General features: G+C 38.6%; 1 protein-coding gene across 2 annotated transcripts in view; it reads left to right on the forward strand.

The window, feature by feature from the left end:
- The first annotated feature begins 3,383 nt into the window (after positions 1 to 3,383).
- The window catches only part of PDE7B (phosphodiesterase 7B), a 167,135-nt gene continuing 148,488 nt past the window's right edge, over positions 3,384 to 22,030 (forward strand). For both annotated transcript variants that reach the window (XM_033054217.1, XM_033054218.1), the window contains exon 1: positions 3,384 to 3,601. In XM_033054217.1, coding sequence (XP_032910108.1) covers positions 3,581 to 3,601 — 21 coding nt within the window. In that variant the 5' untranslated portion in view covers positions 3,384 to 3,580. The remainder of the gene's footprint in view (positions 3,602 to 22,030) is intronic.

Below are 22,030 nucleotides of genomic sequence, written 5' to 3' on the forward strand. Positions count from 1 at the left end.
AGTTCTATGCTTTGGAAAATCCTGCTAATTGCTAACAAAAAGAATTATCTACTTTATCTACCTGGATCTGCAGCAGATTCCCCAACAATGACTACAGTCTTGTCCTTTGTATTATTGCTCAAAATTTCAATGCATGTTTCCTGCTGCATTCTGAACATCTCAGTGAGACATGAGGCATAATCTCCTTTACCTTTTTTCCTCTTTGTTTCCTCCTCTTGCTCCTGAAGAAGCTGTGCTCTTTGGCATTAGTATTCCAGTCACATACTCACATGACTCTACCCTACCAAGTTTCAGTTATGTCAATTAAGTTGTATTTTTGATTTCGCTTCAAGTGTTCTGGCTCCATTATATTTATTTAGATACAGTTTACATCAGTCAAGAACATCAGTTGCTTTGTTTTCTTCTTCCTTCAGTGACAATTTTTTAAAGAATGAGTTTTCATTTTTTTGGCTGTTTTGTTTATGCCAGTGTGGGTCACATTTATCTGGACATGTAAGTCACCAGCCTGACAGGATATTTTAGCATATATCAAATCAGATTAGCGAATCTATGCTGAAGTTTTCTCTTTGCTAGGTGGAGCCCATTTTTTCTCATCAGTCCTTCCCACCTCATCATGGAAATGCACGGCTATGCAGACGTAACCAAGATAATCCTTCTCATTCCCACCCTTACTTGCATCTCCTCTAGCGGGCATTAGTATTCTTTGTCCAAGTAGGAACTGCAATCAGAAGTGTTTCCAGGCTTCTCTATCTTTTCACCAAAGAAACCTCTAAATCACAAAGCCCACAGTGCCCAGTCACCGTGATAGTGAGTTGGTTGCAGGAGGCTGAAGTAACCTCTAATTTATCTCAGAGAGAGTCAAGACCCAAGACTTTGTGCAAAACTGGAAGGTACCTGGACCCTAATTAATGAAATGCAACGTAATGTTGTTAATGAGATTGATCCTAAAATGCACAACCCAAGAAATAATCACACTGAAATAGACATTTGGAAATCTCCTACTCTTACATCTATACTCCACAGTAGGATCACCTCTATCAAAACTGTTAATAAATAATAATTGACTAACCATACTTTTAAAAATAGCCAGTAGCAAGACACTGTAGACTATCACAGCCCATCTATTTCAGTACTTCACTCTCCTACCTTTATTTTTTCCCAAGTCAAACAACTTTCTTCTGCTGCAGTTTACTTGTTCTAACCACAGCTTACACAGAGAAAAATTTAATCTCTCCTTCTTTGCAAATTGTCTGGATCTATCCTAGTAAAATAAACAGAGCCAGAATGCATCTTGAAACAGTGGACCTTGATTATATATCATGTCATATTTCTAGAACAGACCTTTACAGATTTTGGGCACTGCCCTGATTGCTTTCCAAACACAGACTGAAACTTATCATCAGCTTAGATGAAGCTATGTTGCCATAAAGGGTGAAGAAGTTTAAAGGTCAGATAATGTCTCCATGCCAAAGAATAAACTCTATCTAGCATTGTTCATTTTCTTTCAGAGAAATATACCCTTCATATAGTTAAGCATATCTATCAACTCTCCTTTCTTTGGACAAAACAATATCAATCTCAGTCTTTCTCCACAGACTCCAGATCGCTCCCACTGAAATCCATTCAATTTTCATCTGACATTCCCAAAACTGGTTCCTGAAGTGCAGTTCCCAAAGTGCATTACTCAGTTGCCTGCTCATCAATGCAGAGTGAAGATGAACACGATGATTTTCTGTGCACTATGAATAATACCCCTATTTATGCATTTCAAGTTGCTTCTCACAGTTCTCTAAGTATAGTCAGTGAACTTAATGTGCTCTAATTGATTTTGTAAATCTCTAACTTAATACTTTTTAATATGTTATTCTAGCATTTACATCCTCATAACCCTTAGCATTTGTTTGTGAAGATGATTGCATTAGCAGTGATAGCACAGACAGACCTTTCAGTAAGAAAAAATCATTAAATATTTTGACCTCTCTAGAGCTGCATTTTGGTAGAATCGATTGGTGGTCAAGTTTCTATGAATTCTATTGTATTTGTACATGTTCTGTGGAGCACTGAGAAATTTCTTTCTCAGGAGCTTTCTGCCTACCCATTTTTAAAAGCACTTCTTTGTGTTTAAAATTACATATGAAACCATTAAGACTTTTCAGAAATTAATTGTGCCTCATAGACCAAGTTATTTGAAAGGATTCACTAGAACAAAAAATCGATAAAATTAGAATGATGCAGATAACAAAACACTTACTGTTGTCAACTGACCTCCTATCAATTAGTTTGTGCTCTTTGGGCCTTTTTTGCCCATGGTAATTGACCTTGATGAATGTTATTTGTCTCTTGAAGCTTTGGCAGTGTGGTTTCTCTGCTATCAGCGGTGTGGTTGTAGTGAAAGCCGGGCTCTGCCTCCCTCTTGCCTTTTGCTGTGGATTTGGTAAGAAATAGAAGGCTGTGTGGTGGTCTGCAGCAGAGCTCAGAGGTGAGCACAGCTGGGCTGTGATCAGAAGTTGATTGCCCAGATCAACCCTCAAGGGTGACTGCATCCGTGACTCAGATGGGGTAAGGAAAGCAGTTTGCTAATCCGCAGCGTAGCTCCTGCTGACTGATAGAAGGATGTGTACAGTAGTCTCAGTCTTATCTCTTTAGCCAGGTTTACACTGGTGTGACACTGCTGAACTTAGACAAGCAGTTCCTGATTTACTGTAGGGCGAGGGCAGAATTGGGTCTGATTTTGCACCACAACCCATGGAGATAATCCAGCTCTCCCTGAAAAATATCTTGTGTGTGTTTAAGAATACTTCCATATACATAAACATATTTATACCCTTTCCCCATGTTATGAGGATGTTTTGATCTTTCTGGTACCCCTGGGTATAAAATCTTTCTGGGCTGAATCCAGGACAGATAAATCACGACTCCGGCTTCTTTCGCCTAGGGTAGCCTGCCTAAATCACCGCCGCATTCCGCCCATAGTAGTCGCTTAAAATTAATAGCACATGCAGAGGAAAAACTAAACCCTTTGACGTCACTGCCGAGGAGAGGAAACATAAACAGAAAGGGTTTCTCGGCGGCGCTGGCAGCAGGGCAGGGATTGGCAGGGCCGGGATTGGTGAGCGCTGCGCCCGCGGCGGCGGCAGCGCCTCCCCGCCCGCCCGCCCGGCCGCGCTGCCCGCACGGCCCCGCCGCAGCGCCCGCAGCGCCCGCTCCCGCCACGCTCCGCCAGGTGCTCCGCTCCTGCCCGGGGCCACTGCGGGACCTCGCCTTGCCTCTGGCTTTCCTTCTCCCCGCTTTAAAAAAATCCTTTATATTTATTTTCATTTTAAATTTTTTTTAATTATTATTTTTAGTTATTACTATCCTTTTTTTTGTTTGGTTTGGTTTTGTTGGGTTTTCTGTTTGTTTTTTATTTTTTATTTTTTTGCTTTTTGTTTTTTGTTTTTTGTTTTGCTGTCGTTTACTTATTTCTGTTCCCAATCCTGGATGCAGTTACTGGATTCTGCAGTACAAGTCTTCATGAACAAGCTGCACCGCTTAGAGATTTCACGGCATTCAAAGGTCACAGAACTGCCACTATGGTTAAATGTCTTGTTTAATGGTTGAGGTATGTACAGCAAATCTAAAAGAGGCAGCATGGTTATTTTTTATTTTTTTTCTTTTGGAGGGGGACTAAAATTGTGAGGGGGAGAGGAAGATAATACTATTATTTAGTGAAAAAGATTTTTACTGGTGATCGTTACTACAGCAACTGTTTTTTGAATTTCCTCCCTTTTTCTCTTTATTCAAACTAGATGAAAATTTTAACTTATGTTGATTTAACCATTTGATGGTTACAGAAGATTGCAAAAAGAATCTCCTGTGGTAGTCCTTTCTGACCCCCGTGGGGAAAGTGTGATTGATTTTCCTATTGCTCTGTGGCAGGAGAGGAGACCTGGGACTTGTCTGGCTTAGATGAAGGGAGAAGAAAACAGAAACTTGTTCTTATCCTGAGGGAGGCTGTGAGTTTTTCTGAGTTAGAGTAGAGGGAGGAAGAGTTGGAAATAAACAGGTCAAGTAGAAAAGAATATCAGCCTCATTTTTAGGAGTACTGGGTTTTTCTGGTTGTTTTTTTGTTTTTGTTTTTTTTTTTCAAATCATGCTTAGATTACTTTACTTGGTTTGGGTTCAGAAGTTCAAAATTAAGAAGCAGCCTGAGCTTTGACTAAGAAGCAGATCCCCACTGGGAGAGGGGAGAGCTGGTTGTCTTATATCAACGCCAGTTTTCACCAGCTTTTGCTACCTAAACAGAGAAAAGTAGAAATTTGCTCGGGAATTGAAGTGATGTAACCTGGCATCTGTTTGATAGCATTCGTGTTTGAGCCAGTGATCTGCCTTGAATGAGTATTGCAGCATCACAGTGGGCAGCGTGTGCTGCAGTAAATGAAAGCAACTGCTACCATCAAACTAACATTGTCTTCAAGAGCGTGATTCTAAATTATAAGGGGAAGAGCCACTTGTCAGAGCTTGTGTGTGTGTGTGCAAGCAGTCTTAAAAATAACTCCAGCCAACATAGGAGATTTCTGTTGTTAATTGGATTAATATACAGGTACGTTAAACGACCAGCAGTCTTCATATTTTTCCCATTTGTGGAAAGAGACTTTTTATAGCTCTGTTTGAAATGTTGTTGTAAATGTAAATCCTCTGCAGTTTGAAACTATTTCAGTTTAACTTTGAAAATTACGCCTGAAAAAACTATTCCTTTAACAAGGAACAGAACATGAGCACACCTATCTCCTGCAGTGCACCCCATAGGGTTAAAAATTTTAACTACACTGGGCTGAAGCATGCTAGCTTAAGGACTGCAAAAATATTAGCTCTGAAATGCAGAGGATGTGCTATGTGCTGTGAATGGACAATTGCTATTCTGCAGTGCCTAGTGGGAAAACAAGGACTTTGTGTATTGCAAATGCATAACTGCAGCTCCTCCATTTCCTTTGCTGTATCTTCACTGATGGCTGCAGAAACAAAGAGGTTTGTCACAGATAAGCTCTGAAGTGCCCCATCTCTTTGAAGATGCTGGAAGATATTTTCTCGTACCATCTAACAACCCAAAGTCAAGCTTAGTTGGGTGAACTGTTATTCTGTAATCTCCATGTCATTCTCTCTTCCTCCCCAAATTCCTACTGTGTGAACTGCCAACTGTTTTCAAAAACTAAAGTACTACTTCTCTAGGCTCAGGTTCAGAAAGGCTAATATCATGCTGGTGAGATGATTAATTTGTAAGTTTAAATAAGAGCATGTCTCAGCCTAGAGAGACTATAACCTGTTCTGTAAGGAAAGACCCTGTAACTGTATCATTATATTCAAGTTTCCAAAAGGCAATCTGTAAGATATTTGCTTATAATAATTTCTGATAATTAAATTATTGATTTCTTTTGATAAAAAGTTTTTAGAAAAGCTTTGTTTTTAAGCTCTGTATCTACATGTTGGTGCATCTGTGTTCCTTGGCAACTACTAGTGGTGATACTAATAGAAAATATAGTAAGTGGACTTCAGCTGAGGAAAGGAGTTTTTCTGGTTTAGAAAGAAAAGTTTATCTGCAGTGTTTCCTCTGAACAAACTCAATTCAGCATCTAGAAAAAATACAATTTAAGCTTGGCCTCTCTGCAGTGGATAAAACACTTACTGACTGGTTTGCACTCACATGGTCTCAAAAAATTGTGTATTGCAGAAGTTTCAATGGCTATGAATGGCTGCTTCTTCTGAGTTTATTTCCATAGGGTGGACAGGAGTTGTCACCAGTGAAGTTCCAGTGATTCCATCAGAGCAAGGCACTCTGCACCCTGCACTCTGCTGAACCTAATCCAATATACTGCAGATCACTTTTTAAAATTGTAAAATGTTTAATTATGTAAAATAATATATAAATATGTCATTATAATGGCAGCTCCCCTTTCTCTCTGTTTGTGTCCTTTTCCCTTCTGAAACTGAGGCCTCTGCTTGCTCTTACCAAACCTCTAGGTAAGTCATGGTAGCAGACTGACTCTTCAGTGTCTTCATTGGAAGTATGATGTGTGTTTGAGACGTTTGATCATATGCAATTCCTTTTCACTCATCACATGGTTCTTCTACCAATAGCTAAACCATATTTTATTGAGATATGGTCTGAAAATTGGTATTCTATTACACATATATGGTTTTCTTGTAGTTTTTAAATCTCATGCAAAAAACTGCTCTTGGTCTGGTAGTTTCTTTCATAGCAGCTGTATGTAGCAAAAAATGCCAGCTACTAACCAAACCATTACTGTCAATAGAGAAAACCTAACACATCTCTATTTAACCATAAGAAATATTTGAGACTTAGTATCTCCTCAAATCAAGGTAGATATATGGCCAAAAGCTATCGATGAGATTGGTTCTGGTTTCTGGGCTAACAGAAAAACAAGCTGCTTGGTGCAGCCAGGAAGACATCCCATGTAAATAGGAATTCTTAGCTACTCAGTGTTGTTCATCATCACATTGTTACTCCATTTTCGTGCTTGAAATTATTACAACATTCCATGTGCTTGTCACAGGGTGAAAGTGAAAGGGACAGCTGCGGTCCTACTAGCTGCCAGAACAAAATCAAGTCTTTTGTAATGAAATAATGGTTCAGTATTCCTCCTTTCACATCCATATGGGGTAGAAGATGTCGGAACTAGGAAATTCATATTTCTTGTTCCTCAGCCAGCAAGCTGGCTTACTCTTGCAGGGACATCAGTTCTTACTCTTCCAGTGAAACAGTGGCTTTACCTCTAGTGTGAAATTTGCACTTCTCAGTCACAAGCTTGAGAGTGTAAATTGGTGGTATTTAGAGTTTATACCTTGATGATACTGGGACACAGATGCAGCCTAAGTGTACAAAAGAAATTCAGAAGTTCTGATGCTCTTTCTCTTTCTGGCCACCACAAGGTGCATCAGTTTTGGCACCTAAAGATGGATGATGCTGAGAAGATGGGTCACGGTGCCAGGTACCACATATGAAATCAGATGAGGATTGCTAGTAACCTTTTGTGTTTCACAAAATGAGTAGAAACCTATAAACGTGCCTTCTGACAGTAGTAGCAGTTTTTCAGATATCAAGTATTAGCTTTGTATAAATACTAGAGAGATAGAATACATTTTTTTTTCATTTAAGACAATTTGTTGAACTAATTCATAGAATTTGAAAATGCAAAGTCAACTTCTCCAAGGTTTTTTCTTTTCTTAGCAAGAAGAAGAATTCTGCATAATCCTAGGAACTGTGGAGAAGTGTTAAATTCAATTTTTCTATTATTCTTACTACAGTGCCATTCCAAAAAAACCTGCATTGGAAAACAATATTCGAAACTCTGAACCCTGTTGTTTCTATTATCCTGTAACAGACTGTGGGATTTAGAAGATATATTGCAAAGGTTCAGAGTGCTCAGGTCTGGGCTAGTGATAGCTATCTGTTTTAAAGCCTCCAGTTTTAAAGTAGAAAAATAACAAATCAGAGCCAGATCAGATAGAACAGAGTGTATTTCCAGAGGTGAGACTTCTGTGACAAAACTGTAAGTAAAAAGTTTGTGTCAGAGACAATTCTCAAAAACCAGCAATTGAGTGAATTAAGCATTTCTTTTGCACACATTGAATGGTCTGGTATCATCAGTCCATTGATGCAGTAATTTTGATATATATTTGTCACTTGTTCCGTTCTTTGAAAAGTGGAAAGTCTAGGGCTATCATTTAACTGTGTAAACTGTGTCAAACAAGAGAAACTAAACCAATGAAAGGGTCCTATTGAGTTGTATTTTTTTATTCTGTTCTTTCTCCCAGTAGGAGCTGTGAGTGAGAACTCAGTTTAGCTACTTATTTAAGTCACATAGTCTTGTGGTGGCATATGATATTCTTCTGCTAGCTTGCTGTCCAGCCAAATAAGACATCCGGGTTGCCTGGTTGGATAAACATAGCTGATGACCTCTTCCTCTTAATAGGTGGGCATGAACAGTTAGGATTCTTCCAGTCACACACAGAGACAAATTTGTTACATTTTTAGCTAAAGAAGAATTGCCCTCAGACACAAGCAGCAAGATTTACTTCTCTTTGAGCAGGTTATTTTTAAAAAAGTAGAAACAAATATTTAGAAGGAAACAGTTGCAGAGGCTTTTTTTTTTTTTTTTTTTTTTTTTTTTTCTGGCTGGTAGGTGGTAGGTTTGTACTAGTTACCCACAAAAATTTCTGGTATGAGAAAACTCACCAACTAATATCTCACTATGATGTGTGTTAATGCTGGCAGTGCAAAGTTTTGAAAAGAAGAGCAGAGCATCTCCTGTCAAGTTTTGCTAATTGCCACAGTGGCATAAAAACACACTTGTAGGGCAACTGCTGTCAGGACCTGTACACAATTTTCTGCATGGTTATTCACAGCAGAGTCTATGATACTAACCCATCTGTATGTAGGAAAGGTGTTTTGAAAAGGGTGGTCATTACCTTTCAAAAATAAAGCAGGAGGCAGGCATGTTTTGACTGAATACACAGCAGTTCAAGAATGGCTTAGAGAAATACACATCTGTAAAAATGAAATTAAGAAACATCAACTAAACTAGACAACTCCCAGAGGATGGTATCGATCTACTGTGTGATCACAGGAACTACAGCTTCTGTTGGCAATTGCCCTTTATTACTTCTGAAAGAAAGGATATATATGCTCATATTCTTATTCCTTCTCTTTCCCTCCACACAATTTAACACACTTCCTATAGGGCATGTAAAGACTGGCTAGGGTCTGGGACTTGTCCTAATACAAGGTGGCAAAGTTACCATCAAGTGTGCAAGGATTCATCCCTTGGTAAAAGAGGTGTAGATCCCCAGGTGATTGCTGTGCAAATAAACACATATTGACATGAAATGCCTCAGTGCTGTCTCAAAAATTCAGCTGTCACCCAAAGGGTGTAGCTGTTTTCTCCTTTCTACACAGTGATCTGGGTATAGAGTGACAGCTGGGACCTCTGCTTGCACACCTCTGCTTTGTATTTCTGGAGAGGAACATGTATGTAGCTGCATGCTGAAGTGCACTAAAGATGGGCAACACCTGAAATTTGGTTTTGCCTTTCCCTTAACTTCCCGCTTGGCTTTAAACCTCTGGGAAGGTTAGACCGAATGTCTTGGTTCATACCAGGCTGCTGCGATGGAGGAGAGGACCTCACATGGACATCCAGAGAGAGATGAAAACGGATGCACGACACCTTCATGGAGAAAGCACTCTTCTGGCTTTGTGTTACCTGAAAACCATGTTGAAACATGCTGTTTTCTAGGACCTTTCTGTTTCAAATGTTGGAATATGACTTGGCTCTGTCTGACTTATGCAGAGTCATTTTTGTTTTACACGCTTCCATAACATCTGAGTATCTATTAATAACAATGTTTAAGTAGCATCAGAATGGCCATCATAAATGTAATTAGGCCATTTATCTCAGTTTAATCGATATGGTCCTTAGAAGACTGTAGGGCAGTCAGGAAAACAATAATTAGTCCTGATTAATAAAGAAGAACTTGCACACCAGCAAGTTGCTTTCTGCTTTAGCAGATCTGAGAACAATTATTAAAAAACATTTGGAAATGCTCTTACAATACTAAGTATCTCATTAAAAAATAATTTTCTTGAGCAAACTGTCGATATCAGCTAGGAAGATACAACTGGAATGCATTTCTTTACCAAACAAATTCCTCCAGTGCACAGTTGGTTTGTTTTACTAGGACTGCTTTAAAAAGCAGAGCAACTAAAAGATGAAAACAAGACTCAAATTGGAGTGCTGTGGAAGAGTGTAAAATGCCTTGATTCCACTGAGTTCAATAGGACTCCATCAGTTTATACCTGTGAAAGATCAGACACACTGAGCTTTCAGGACTGAAATGCATTCCTTCTCTTCAATGGTTAGGTCAAATTTTAGGTTCATTAACCTTGCATCATACGTGTTTTGTACCAATTTTCCACAACTTCCTCAGCACTGTGGTACCACAGGGCTGCTTTCCTGGTTCCACAGAAGCTGAGATGCATTCTTTTCTGTCCACGACACTCTAACCCTGCCTCTCTCCTTCCCTTTCTCACAGAAGATAAATGTTTGCCAGATTTTACTTGGAGTCAGATCCTTACATTTAATTTTTAGCTTATGTGCTAGCATCTGCAAAACTTTATAAATTTGTAATACAGAAGGGGCTAATGTTGCTCGTTTTCAGAACAGACCACGATCTGTTTTAAGGACACAGCTATATAAGTAATATTTTTAAAGCTGAGGAATAACAGGAAAATAGTAACTTCATTTAGGGACTGACTGCACTGTGTGCTGCGCTGTATCACAAGAAAATTTTCTTGCGGTAAGATTATAATATCTTGTCAGTTTGAACCATGAAACTATAACTATAGCACTCTATCCACTACCAAAGTATAACCTCTGTAATATTATGGTAACAAACAGCAGTGTAACATGAGAACATTGAATAAAGTTCATCCTATATATCATCAAAACTGATAGAAATGACCAGGCTTTCTAAAAAGCTAAAATTCACTTTAGTCTCTAAATGAAATGGCTGGATCTGAGAAATTGCTGTGCATTAGAGGTTGCCTGGGAAATGTTTTCCCTTTTTACCTCAGATGGACAGAAGTAGCCAATAGCCTGTTGTTAGTACTTTCAAGAAGATGTGAAAGAAAAGATTCGAGTTCCTTCTCTGCTTCTCTCAGCTTTCCTGAGGTGGATAACACCTGCAGTGTCCAATAAGGGCTGAGCTTTGTCCTCATGGGTCCTCATAGAAGCAACCTACAGTCCACTGCCCCACCTTTAGCCCCAGTGTGGAACTCAAACTTCTACACTGCTGAAGGGGCACATAAAGGTGGTTTCAGGCAGACACTTACCTGCAGGTCCAGGAGTTCTGTCCTGAACCCAAGAAGCTTTTCTGATGTGTGTTTTCTTCAAAGGAGCACCTACCTCCTTCTGAACAAATTTTGTACAAATGAATAGTTGTTTTTAAAAAGAAAGCTCAGATATATTTTACAGAGGGAAAAAAAGAAATCTCACTGCTACTGCAGAATGTCCATCTTACTTGTGAGGACTGAGGGGTACAGGGACTTTGTTTGGTTTGGGTACCTGCCTGCTCTTGGGCAGAGGTGAGTGATAGATGGTTGGACTACATGATCTACAAGGTCTCTTCCAACTCTGATGATTCTTTGAAGTTCTGGTGACCATCCAGTGACCATTGAAATGTCTGCTTAGTTTTTATTTTACTGCACCTGAATTGAAAGCTCAAACATCATTGAAACCTTTAATTTCCAAATATTTCAGCAATCTTCTTCTCACTCTCCTACCAACAGACTTAGTTCTACTTCTGCTTCTTATTTTCAAAATAAGTTGGGGAAAAAATCAGCAATCCATACTTTATTTATAGGATCCCTATAGTGCTGAATAGATTATTTCTGCATGAAGATTTGCTTGTAGAGTTCACTTTTTTTTAAACTGTGAATCACATTTGGTTTAAAAAGAGGTTTTCATATGCACTACAGTATATTATTATTATTCTCATCCCTCCCTAAATTCAAAAAGCCTTCAGGGCCTCTCTGTCAGAGCAAAGGAGTGTAGGATTCTGCTTGAGTTTTTATTTTTGGCTTAAGCACCATAGCAAATATTGTTTCAAATCCAATAAGATGACAAAGGGAGAATTATAATGTTTTAATATGTCAGCTGGTCAGACAGCCTCTTTGGGGGCAATGTCACAGTTATCTGGACCACCTGATATGCCACTGCAGCTTGGTGTCACTAGCTTAGAATTTTTAAACTGGCATTCATAGTTTTAGAACATCACTTGGAAAATATATTTTTAAAAATTCAATCATGTTTATTACTAATGTAAAAACGCTGGAGCTGACTTCTGCTATTTTCTAAGTATCATTGAAAACTCACATTTCACCAAAAAAATGAAGCTAAAATCATTGAATGTCAATTTGTGCTTGGCGTTGCACCTTTTTTATGACAGTTGATGAAAATTAGTTTGCCAATAAGCAAACCAATTTCTAAAATGTCTCGAAAGGTCCTGATGTTTAAGATGTAGACAATAATTAGCAGAGAGGTCTCAGTGCTTTCTAGCCACACTTTAATTGTCATCTGTTGACAATACTTCAACAGCTGAACTTCTTCAGCTCTCACTTTAGGAGAATTTCAGAAGCCTCTGAGCTAATTCCTCAATTTCTGGAGATGTTTTCTGGAATACTATATTAAAAGGGCATTTCTCCTTTGCGAATCTGCAACATGTATTTTCTCCTGAGAACATTTATCTTAAAATGGTATTTTCACTCCACTGATTTATAGGTTCTGGCATGGGAAATAATGCTCTTTCTCCTAGTAGCAGACAGAAAATAAGTCACTATCTGATGTTAACAACTTCTTCATTACCTAAACTGTTTTACCCTTTATTAAGTTCAAAACAAGCAAACCTAATGCCTTTGAACGAGGGAGTTCTGGTCCATGTTGCAAGTATACAAGACATTAATTAATTGATAAAATAACAGTAGTAAACCAGTCTCTGTAGCAAACTGGGATCCAAATTGTGATACCACTGAGTTCTGCAGAGAAGTGCCACTTGAGTGCAGCAGAGAGAAAAAATTGGTTTAGCTCATTTACATTAAAACATCAAATATGAATAGCACTGCCAACAGAGTTGCTCTTGTGGTTCTTCTTGGGGCATGAGATTCAACATATTTTACCCTCAAATTTGATACAATACATATTTTTCTGCTCTGGCAACAAATAAAGTCCAATGTAGAGAATGATAGGGTGTTTCTGAGATATAGGATACTGTAGATTTCAGTGACTAGCAGAACAGAAAAGCTTTTATGAAGAGTCAGCCCTCCACCAGATGTTTCTATTAAGTCACCAGTGGTGCTATAATTTTGGTCCCTTAAATTGTCCTCACTGCTTTTCAGAGTCAAGTACTTGCTGAATGCACAGTTTGCTTACTAATTAATGTCTCTCTGCATGTTGCCTGCGAACGTCTGGCAATTCCTGCAGCTCCTTGCACCTGGAAGAGGAGCTCATGGAATCACAGGAGGGTCAGGTTGGAAGGACCACAGTGGTCATCTGGTCCATCCTGCTGGCTTAAGCAGGTCATCCTAGAATGCATGGCACAGGATTGCATCCACAAAGCTCCTGAATATCTCTGGTGTGGGAGGCTCCACAATCTCTCTGAGCAATCTGTTCTGCTGGGCATTGGAAAGTCAGTTATATGAAGGAAATGGCCTTAGTTTTAGCCCAGGCAGATATGAAATTGTGTCAGCCTAAGCTGTGACGTTACCTTATATGTTATAAGAAATGATAAGGTATTTTTCATGTTTCATGAATGCAATGGCATTCACTGTTCCCAGAGTCTAGTATAAAAAGCTGAGTTAATGAAAACCCTCAGACAGACAGAGGATGTTTCTGAATGAACTGATGAATAAAGCAAAAATTGGGGGGTTTTAAGAGAGGCTTTACCATTATTAATTTTACAAATAGAGGCATGGAAAGAGTTTTTGTTTGAAAATTCGGAGTCTGACCCTTAAAAGAATCTTCATTTAAAGTAAAAGTGTTGGGGTAACCAAGTCAAACTTACTCACTTTTAAATGTTTTGAGGAACTTATTTTGAAAAGTGTGACCCTTCTGTCCGTGTTTTATGTTACATTCACAGCAACTGCTTGCTACCTCTAAAAAATTATCTTCTTACTACATTTAGGGATAAAGACTCTTTTATCTAACTTATTTTTTTAAAAATTGAAATACCAAATGAGAAAATAATCTTTTTTCCTCTGATTGTGAACCGTCACAAGTACGCTCCCCTGATCTGTGAGCAGAGTTACAGGCAGTCCATGCACTGTGCTGTGGGCAGGCATCAGAGGAAAGTAGCGCCTCATCTATCAGAAGATGTCAGAAGCATTTCTGATTGTGACTGATAAGAGAGTGAAAGAGAGAAAGGCAAGCAGATATGGTATCAGAGACTCTGTATCCCAAATAGGAACGTGATATCATGTTCAGACTCATACCAAATGAAATGCTAGCCTAGGAAAAATTGTGTTGAGCTAAGAGATTATTTAAGGCTCTTGCTCTACATTGCAAAGTGTGTTGCAGTAGCAGCAGAGTATGAAAATACTGTGTGTAAAATGTAAGTCAGTCATTTATGTCAGACACCTGCATCCCCCACAGGTAGAAATGCAGATTATTAAAGACTACTTTCTGGAAATGGCTTCCCTCTCAGTGCATGAATCTTTTAAAAGTTGGAGATTCAAGCTTTTGTCATTCCATATTTTCTAACTCAGAAAATATTTTTTTTATTAACTGAGAGACATTTAGTGTTTAAATACTTAAGCTTTCTATTCTTTGTCTCTGAATCTAGTTATTTGACTGCAGAACAATCAAACATTTGTTTAAACAGTTTATGTTGACAGAGTTCTCTACTATGGCAATTTTCCATTTCATAAGAAAAATAATTTGCTATGGCAAATTGCTCTGTGTAGTAGGGATTGGGAGTTCTTGAACTGAGGATAGAATGAATTCATGTATGTATTTGATTTTTATTATTTAAAAAAATAAAGATGAAGTGTTCAGTTCACCTACCATATGCACCCTGAGTACAAACTGTACCCATCTCCCTCTGAACCCAAAGCACAGACTTGTTTCAGCAGGCAGGGTGGAAACCTCACATACCCTGGAGCTCTGTTTCCTATAGGCAACCCCACAGCAGAGAATGCCAAATCAAGTGATTCCATAGCTCTGCTAAGAGTTCAGCTTTCCTCAGCATCACTGGGCACAGCTCAGGCTGTGAGCAGTCTCCCACGGAGAATTTTGTGTCTCTGACCAAAAGCCCTGACTCTGCTTCCCATTGTGCAGGCAGGGTGAGGGCAGATAGGGAGTGAAAGAGTGGAGGAGAAAGAAATGGAAGAGGGTGGATACAGATAATAATGGGGGGGAAATTGCACTGTAATTGCACATCTGTAATAATGCACCTTTCTCTATCTGATACGGACTCTAAAATTGCTGATATTAAGTCAGTGTCATCACTGCTATAAAATTGCTGATATTAAGACTATATCAGCACTGTTTCTCCTTGTTTCCATCAAGTCTTGATCTTTTGAAGCACACCCCCACCCCCAGTATTTTTACACAAGTTGTTAAAAAAAAAATTAATCTGTCAAACATCAGGGGGCTTGGGTCCAGCTTTACACAGATTTCTTTATGGTGGTGGGCTACATGTCTGTGGTGACATAAAAGCTGTCTCCAGCATCAGGATAAAGATTGTATAGGAGACATCTCTGTGAAATTTCAAAATGACCTGCTAAGAAACTGGGGATTATCATTCCTCAACACTTCCCTTTCCAAGTGCAAGAAATAATTTTCTCAATTTTTCAAAGAAATCATCACATGTTTAAAACAGAATAATTGAGACTACAAATCAAATATAACAGATACCACACTCTTAGTTTATAGAGTACTGTAAAGTATTCACCCTTGAGGGTGAGAGACAAAACAGAAAAAAAACCTGAGAAGATTGCTGGAAACGTAAAGATTTGCCCTTTAGGAACAAGAAACAATGAATATCACTATTTATTTACTCCAGAATATTTTTTAAACTCAATGGTTCACCCTGTGACATCCCATTGCATGCAATTATCTGGACTGTTCACGCAGTCTTTGAGAATTTGCTATTTGACTTGATATGTGAAATCAATTTTTGATTTGATTTGATACATAAAATTGGCAATTTTATTTGATATGTGAAATAAAAGTCATTATGACATTACCTGCAAATGTGTTTCACAAGAGCAATAATGTGGTCGTTTTTTGGGGTTTTTTTTCATATGGAGAACTGTGATTTTAAGTACTTTGAATGTTTTAGATCTTTAACAACGTATTTAATTATGTGAATAGCTGTGTCTCTTCAGGTCTTGACAATATCACAACACAGTACCAAGAACTGATTTCTCAATTACTAAATCATTTTTAGAAAGTCTGTATGATATTTAGGCAATGGTTGCTTTGGAAAACTGTGAGAATTTATCTATGGATTTGAAGTATTTCTATGTCTTCTAAATTCTTTATCAGTATGAAAGATTTCAGCGATTAATTTTTTGAGTTATTAAATACAGATATGAAAAAGAAATTAGGATCTAACATAAACTCAGAAGGTGAAAGGTCATATCTTGTGACTGGATACTTAAGCTGTCAAGGTATCCTGAAAAACTGCATGGTACAGACAACTTGGTAGACATAAATCAAATTCTTTTTATACATGAAAGAAAAGGACTGCTTGTCTTCACGGTAATCTTCCATGTATGGAAAGAGGGCTATGTTACATAAAGAAATTAGTGTTGTTTCCAGTTTTAGGATTCAGCTTGTATCTGAGTCTAGTAATAAGAAAAATCCTGCTGTCCAATCAACCAGGCCTTGCTGGTTTATGTGTTTTAAGGCAGTTCTGGCAGCTAATCTCTACTGCATTTTACTTTGAAGAGCCAAATATGTAACAGTTGCTGGGATTACAAAGCCTTTGCTATATCTCCAAACAATTATTTGTGCATAAATAAATTAATTTGGCAGAATTATGAATTTGGCAGGCATCTTCTTGTCACTAGCACATCAGCAAATCAGGCCTTTGTCTAGATTCCAGATTCCTAATCATTCTGAAGAAATCAGCACAAATTTAAAATAAACTTGCCTATGGGCACCTGAAATTATTGTAACTAATGAAATAAGCCCTAGGAACTGTAGTAGTTGGTCTGAAACTGTCACTTGATTCTGACTTTAAAGATGTATATTCCTCTCTCTCTGTTGCTGTAGTCATTTTGTACTTAATCCTCTGATGGCATCTTTCCCTTTAAGTGATTACCCTTTGCATCTTCTTGGCACCAGGTTTATTTTCAGCAAGCTGTGCTCAGAGTGCTGGCAGCCATCCCAGGGAAGCTGCTCTGCCTCAGTGGCATTTGGTACATGGGAATTCCAGAGTAAGGAATGGGCAAAGGTTACCACGTGTTTTACATCGCTCTGAGAAACATCAAACTAGACTATTAGTGTTTGACAACAAACAATGCACGAGGCCTCTGGGCTTTGCGGTCTGTCTAATTCTTTATTTTCCCTTTCCTTCTGCCTCCACTCATACCAACCACATTGAAATATTACCTGAGCATTTTTCTTGTAATATCTCCCCATGATGTAGGAATCCTGGTAAAAGATGTAGTTTGACACAGAATAATTTAAATACTAGGAAATAGTTTAACTCCTAAGAAACAATCCGCTTGCTTAATAAGACTTGGATAGTTGTACTGTCAGACTTTTCCTGGCCTTTGGTATTTTAATATTTTAAGAGTCTGATTTCAGCCTGGAAGTTACTCTCACTGTATGTTCTATAGGCAGACAAGCAGCAGCTTTTTTTGTACAACAAAACTTACTGTTCTTCATAATCAGAAATACCCTATCAAGAAGTAAAAAATGCACAGATGAAATATACATATATACATATATATATATATGTTGCTAAAAAGAAATGGCAGATCCGTTTCCACTATTCCATTTCATAGTAAAGTTCTAGTTGTACTTCTGCCTGATGGAAGTTTAGCTATGTTTTCTACAGGCTCCTGAAAGCTGGTGGTGAATCAAGTGCGTTGCCTGATTTGCTTCCCTCCAGACCATTTCTTGGTGCATGGTCTGCCTGGCTGTGCCTCACAGTGTGAGTGACAAGTCACCAGGATCTCCAAATGGTGCCATTGGTGACCTTTGTTTTGCCCTGGCTGGCTGTTCCTGGGAACTGCTCTGCTCATCACATGGGTGGCTGAGGTCTGATGTGCCAGGATATGTCATTGCTCTTTATCAGCTCTGCCTAGAGTTATTGGGAGGGTGTTTTGGGTTTTCCTGATGTGACAGATCCTGTCCTAGTCAGTTAGAGTGGTCAGTTAAAGAACATTGTTTGCTGAGTAATGTCAGAGATTAACATTCACTAAAACAAGGATGGAGAGTGGAATAAATAAATTAAATGGCAGAGGTGAATACAAAACACTGAAGTGGGCTATTAACCCAGACTGTACTGACGATTCGTCTTAGTTCATACTCACTAGGATTTGACTCATACTTGATCCTTCAATACTGGTCCTTAATACTTACATGAAGGAAATCACAGGCCACAATCTTAATTTCCTTTGTTTTAAATAAGGAGAAAAAGATATGCTCTTTTAATTTCATGATAACACTTAGAAACAATTTTCTTCCCTAAAATATAAGGTTTTCTAAAATTGGATGAAGCTATCTGTAGGAAGATTTATAGCAATATAAAAAAAGCATAATTTTCAATGTATATTTATTCAAGTCAATATTATGATTAACTAGGCTAGCCTTCCAGACCTACTTAGAGATGTCCTTATTAAATCTTAATAAATGGATTTGTTACTTGCAGCAGAAGATAATTTAGAATGCATATGGGAATTTTTACATGAATGAACTGAGAATAACTCTTGTAAAAACAAACAGCACTAGACACAGGTTCAATACTGCAAGAGAAAAAGTTACCGATCCATAATATCTTTTTCTAGTACAACATGTAGGAAGTCTAAAGTGCTGGTTTTCAAGAACAGAGTGTAAACAACTTACAAAAATCAGATGTAATAAAAACATCTTGCTACCTCTGATTTTCTGTATGCATAATAGCCATGTCAAATTAGCATTTCCTGTAGCTATTTGGGAACACTCTCTTAATTTGAATAGAAGTGTCAAATGACCACATGACAATTTGCTAAAAGACCAATCCACAGGAGCCATCTATTGCAAAACCACAGGGCTTCCCTGTGCTATTCAGGTTCTGCAGAGAGTGTTTTCTTCTTGTTTCATTTGATTCATTATTGTTAGGGCATGGAAGTTGTTCTTACTGTGAACAAACTTTTGGGGTTTTTTTAAATATAGTCTTATTTTAAGTGAAGGATGGACTTGAGAACTAGCAGAGGAGAATGTCAAATCCAAGTATCTGAAGGCATGTTTGCTACTGGAAAGGAATGAGAAGGAAACTGTGATACATGTGTGATGTTTGGGAACGGTAAGGATAGTATATCCGTATTTGAAAGTATGAATTTGTATTCCACTGGATCAGGAAGAAGTTTTCAACCACCAACACCAAGAACTATGGTATGAAGATGTAAATAGACATTTTCCATCTTTATGAGAATAAATCAATATTGTCCATTCCTGGACTACTTAATTCTGACATACAGAACTATTTGACAGCTAAACTGACTCTACTCCTATATCAATATGTAAAATAAAATAACAGATCAATGCTTTTTTAGACCAATGAATTTTTCTATTGTGACAAAGCAGATTTTTCTTTTTCAATGTCAAATTTTGTCAAAAGTTTCTAAATTATTTTGGGATATCATAGCAAAGTCTAGCTTTACTTTGAAGTGCAAAGCCAAAAACAGACCTGAATGAAATGAAGGGAATATTTGTTTTCACTTTTCCCATGTTTTTGCTGCCTATGTATTTACAGTAATTTCACGATTACAAGCCACACCATTTTGACTAAAATTTAGCTCCCAACCCGGAAATGTGCTGTGCACTCCGGAGCAGCCAATATATTAACAAATTTAGGAAATTTCCAAACCCGGAAGTAAGAGCCTGCAAGCGCGGCCGCTCTGCTCGCCCCCGACAAGCACAGTGGCACTGCCCAGCCCCGATAAGTGCAGCAGCACTGCTCGCCCTCCGCAAGCGCAGCGGTGCTGCCCAGCCCCGACAAGCACAGTGGCATTGGCGGCCGGGCACGCTGCTCTCCTGCTTCCTGGCAGCTGCAGCGAGCGGGGCCGGGGCCGCTCCCTGGCGGCCACCCCGAGCAGGGCTGAGCCCGTAAACCCCGCCATCCCGTGATTCTGTTACTATTTGGCAACTTTGTTGCACGCGGGTCCTCGTTGCGAATGACAGAGCGGCTTTTAATTGGGTGCGGCTTGTGTATGGACAAAGAACGAAATGTTTGCCAACACCTGGAGATGCGGCTTATAGTCCGTGTGGCTTGTAATCGTGAAATTACTGTACTTGCATTGCAGCTATTCTGTTTCCCTCTGCCATCTCCATTGCTTTAGCTGCTGCATAATCAAGGGGACACAGAGACAAAGGCACTGCTCTGGTCATTTAATTGGAAACAAATGTCAAGTATAGCATATGAAAGAGAAGAAGCAATATAAGCATACAAAAGTAAGATTTGGTATTTGCATGGCTTAATTGTTGCATAAACTGATATCTAAATTTTTTATATGTGAAAATGAGCTAATGAAGTATGGAAGTTTTCAGACAAAATTGTTTTTCCAGTGACGTAGATATTATCCATTATATTTACTTCAGAGCAAAAGCATTTTTTATTCTTTATGGGGAATTCAAACTATACTTTCACTAGAAGTTATTTTTTTGTTGCATGCTTACTAAGTTAAATGGTTAGCCTATCTTTGAATCAGTCTTGATTTGATCTAAAAAAAATCTTTGTTGGCCTTCTTAATTCACAGTCCTTAATGACAACTTCTACTGAGACCTTTAGAGGTTCACAGGTTATTAACAATCTATGCTGTGAACCCACATCTGGAGCACTTCATCCAGTTCTGGGCTCCCCAGTGTAAGAAAGACGTGGAGTTCCTGGAGTTCAGTGAAGCACCATGAAGGTGAATAAGGACTGGAGGATCTGTCTTGCATGGAGAGGACGAGAATGCTTGGAGACTGTTCAGCCTGGAGAAGAGAGGGCTTGGGAAAGATCTTGTCACTGTGTATAGATGGCTGTGTCACTGTGTACAGTGGAGGGTGTGAGAGAGGGACAGGTTATGCACCAGGCAATCTCCAGAGATCCCTTCCATCCCCAACCTTTTGGAGACTCCAAGCATGGCACACATGAGGCCAGCAGACTGCCAAGCCCCACAGCTGTGGTAGCACTGCCAGCATGCACCAGCTGGAAGTGTAAATGCCAATAATACCACTTAGGGAGAAGACAGAAGGAACATCCCTCTATTTACAAGTTTTCTGTAGCAGGGAGGCACAAGCTAACAACTGATTTCAAGTCTAGAAATTAGTACCTTTGCTTCTTTAGCAAAACGATGCAGATAATTAATGTTTCCATTATCTTTTCAGAATATTTTGAGGATATTCTGGATTATGTCTGTTCCTGCTTTTATTAATCAGGTCAAATTATCTTTCAGAACATTTTATCCATTAATTCACATTCAATAATGTACCCTTTTGCCACTGAGCATTCTAGGTCATCTGTGCTTTGATATTTTTCTGGCACATCCATTAGTGTACTGTTAGAGTTCAAAAGGAACATGATAATAAACATTTCAAATATAAAATATGCTTTCAGTCAGTATTTATGCTTCCAGAAGATGAATAAGAGTCCCATTTCGTATGATGTTTCAAATAATTGCTACTACAGGTAATTTGAAGGCCTGATTTTGTTTATGTGTATGCATGTGTGTGTACACGCCCAGGCGCTGGTACTTGTATCCCTTCCAAAGACTGTGAAATCCACAGGGAAGCCGCATTGTAATTTGCACATAATTTACCTTTACAACTTCTAATTTTTTTGAGCATATGTGCTGCCCATGTTTGCTAGATTTATTCAGAAGGGAAAATATTTCTGAACCCACTGATTAATAGCTTGTATTAGAGAGACAGGGTTATGTAAAAGCATCAGCTGCATGTTCTCTGCTCTAAAAGCCTACTACCACAAAGGTTTTTGTAACTATTAATGAATCATAATTTATAATTCAGATATTTACATCCCTGAAAATTTATAGGACTCTTAATCAAAACAAATGGAAATTTACTACAAGTGAGACATAAATCCCAAACGGTTCTCAGTTTAAAAACAACCTTGAAAAACCCAGTACATTGTCTCTATCATCAACAGATAAAGTAGAAAGCCTGCTTCTGTGTGGCAGCCCTGCTTAAGAGTCTGCATTTGAAGATGAGAAGCAACATGTCATTCTGTGAATCTGATCTCACACAATATATCCCAGGTCCCTTGTTAC

The sequence above is a fragment of the Catharus ustulatus genome, chromosome 3, assembly GCF_009819885.2.
Source record: "Catharus ustulatus isolate bCatUst1 chromosome 3, bCatUst1.pri.v2, whole genome shotgun sequence".
In the NCBI taxonomy this organism is placed as follows: domain Eukaryota; kingdom Metazoa; phylum Chordata; class Aves; order Passeriformes; family Turdidae; genus Catharus; species Catharus ustulatus.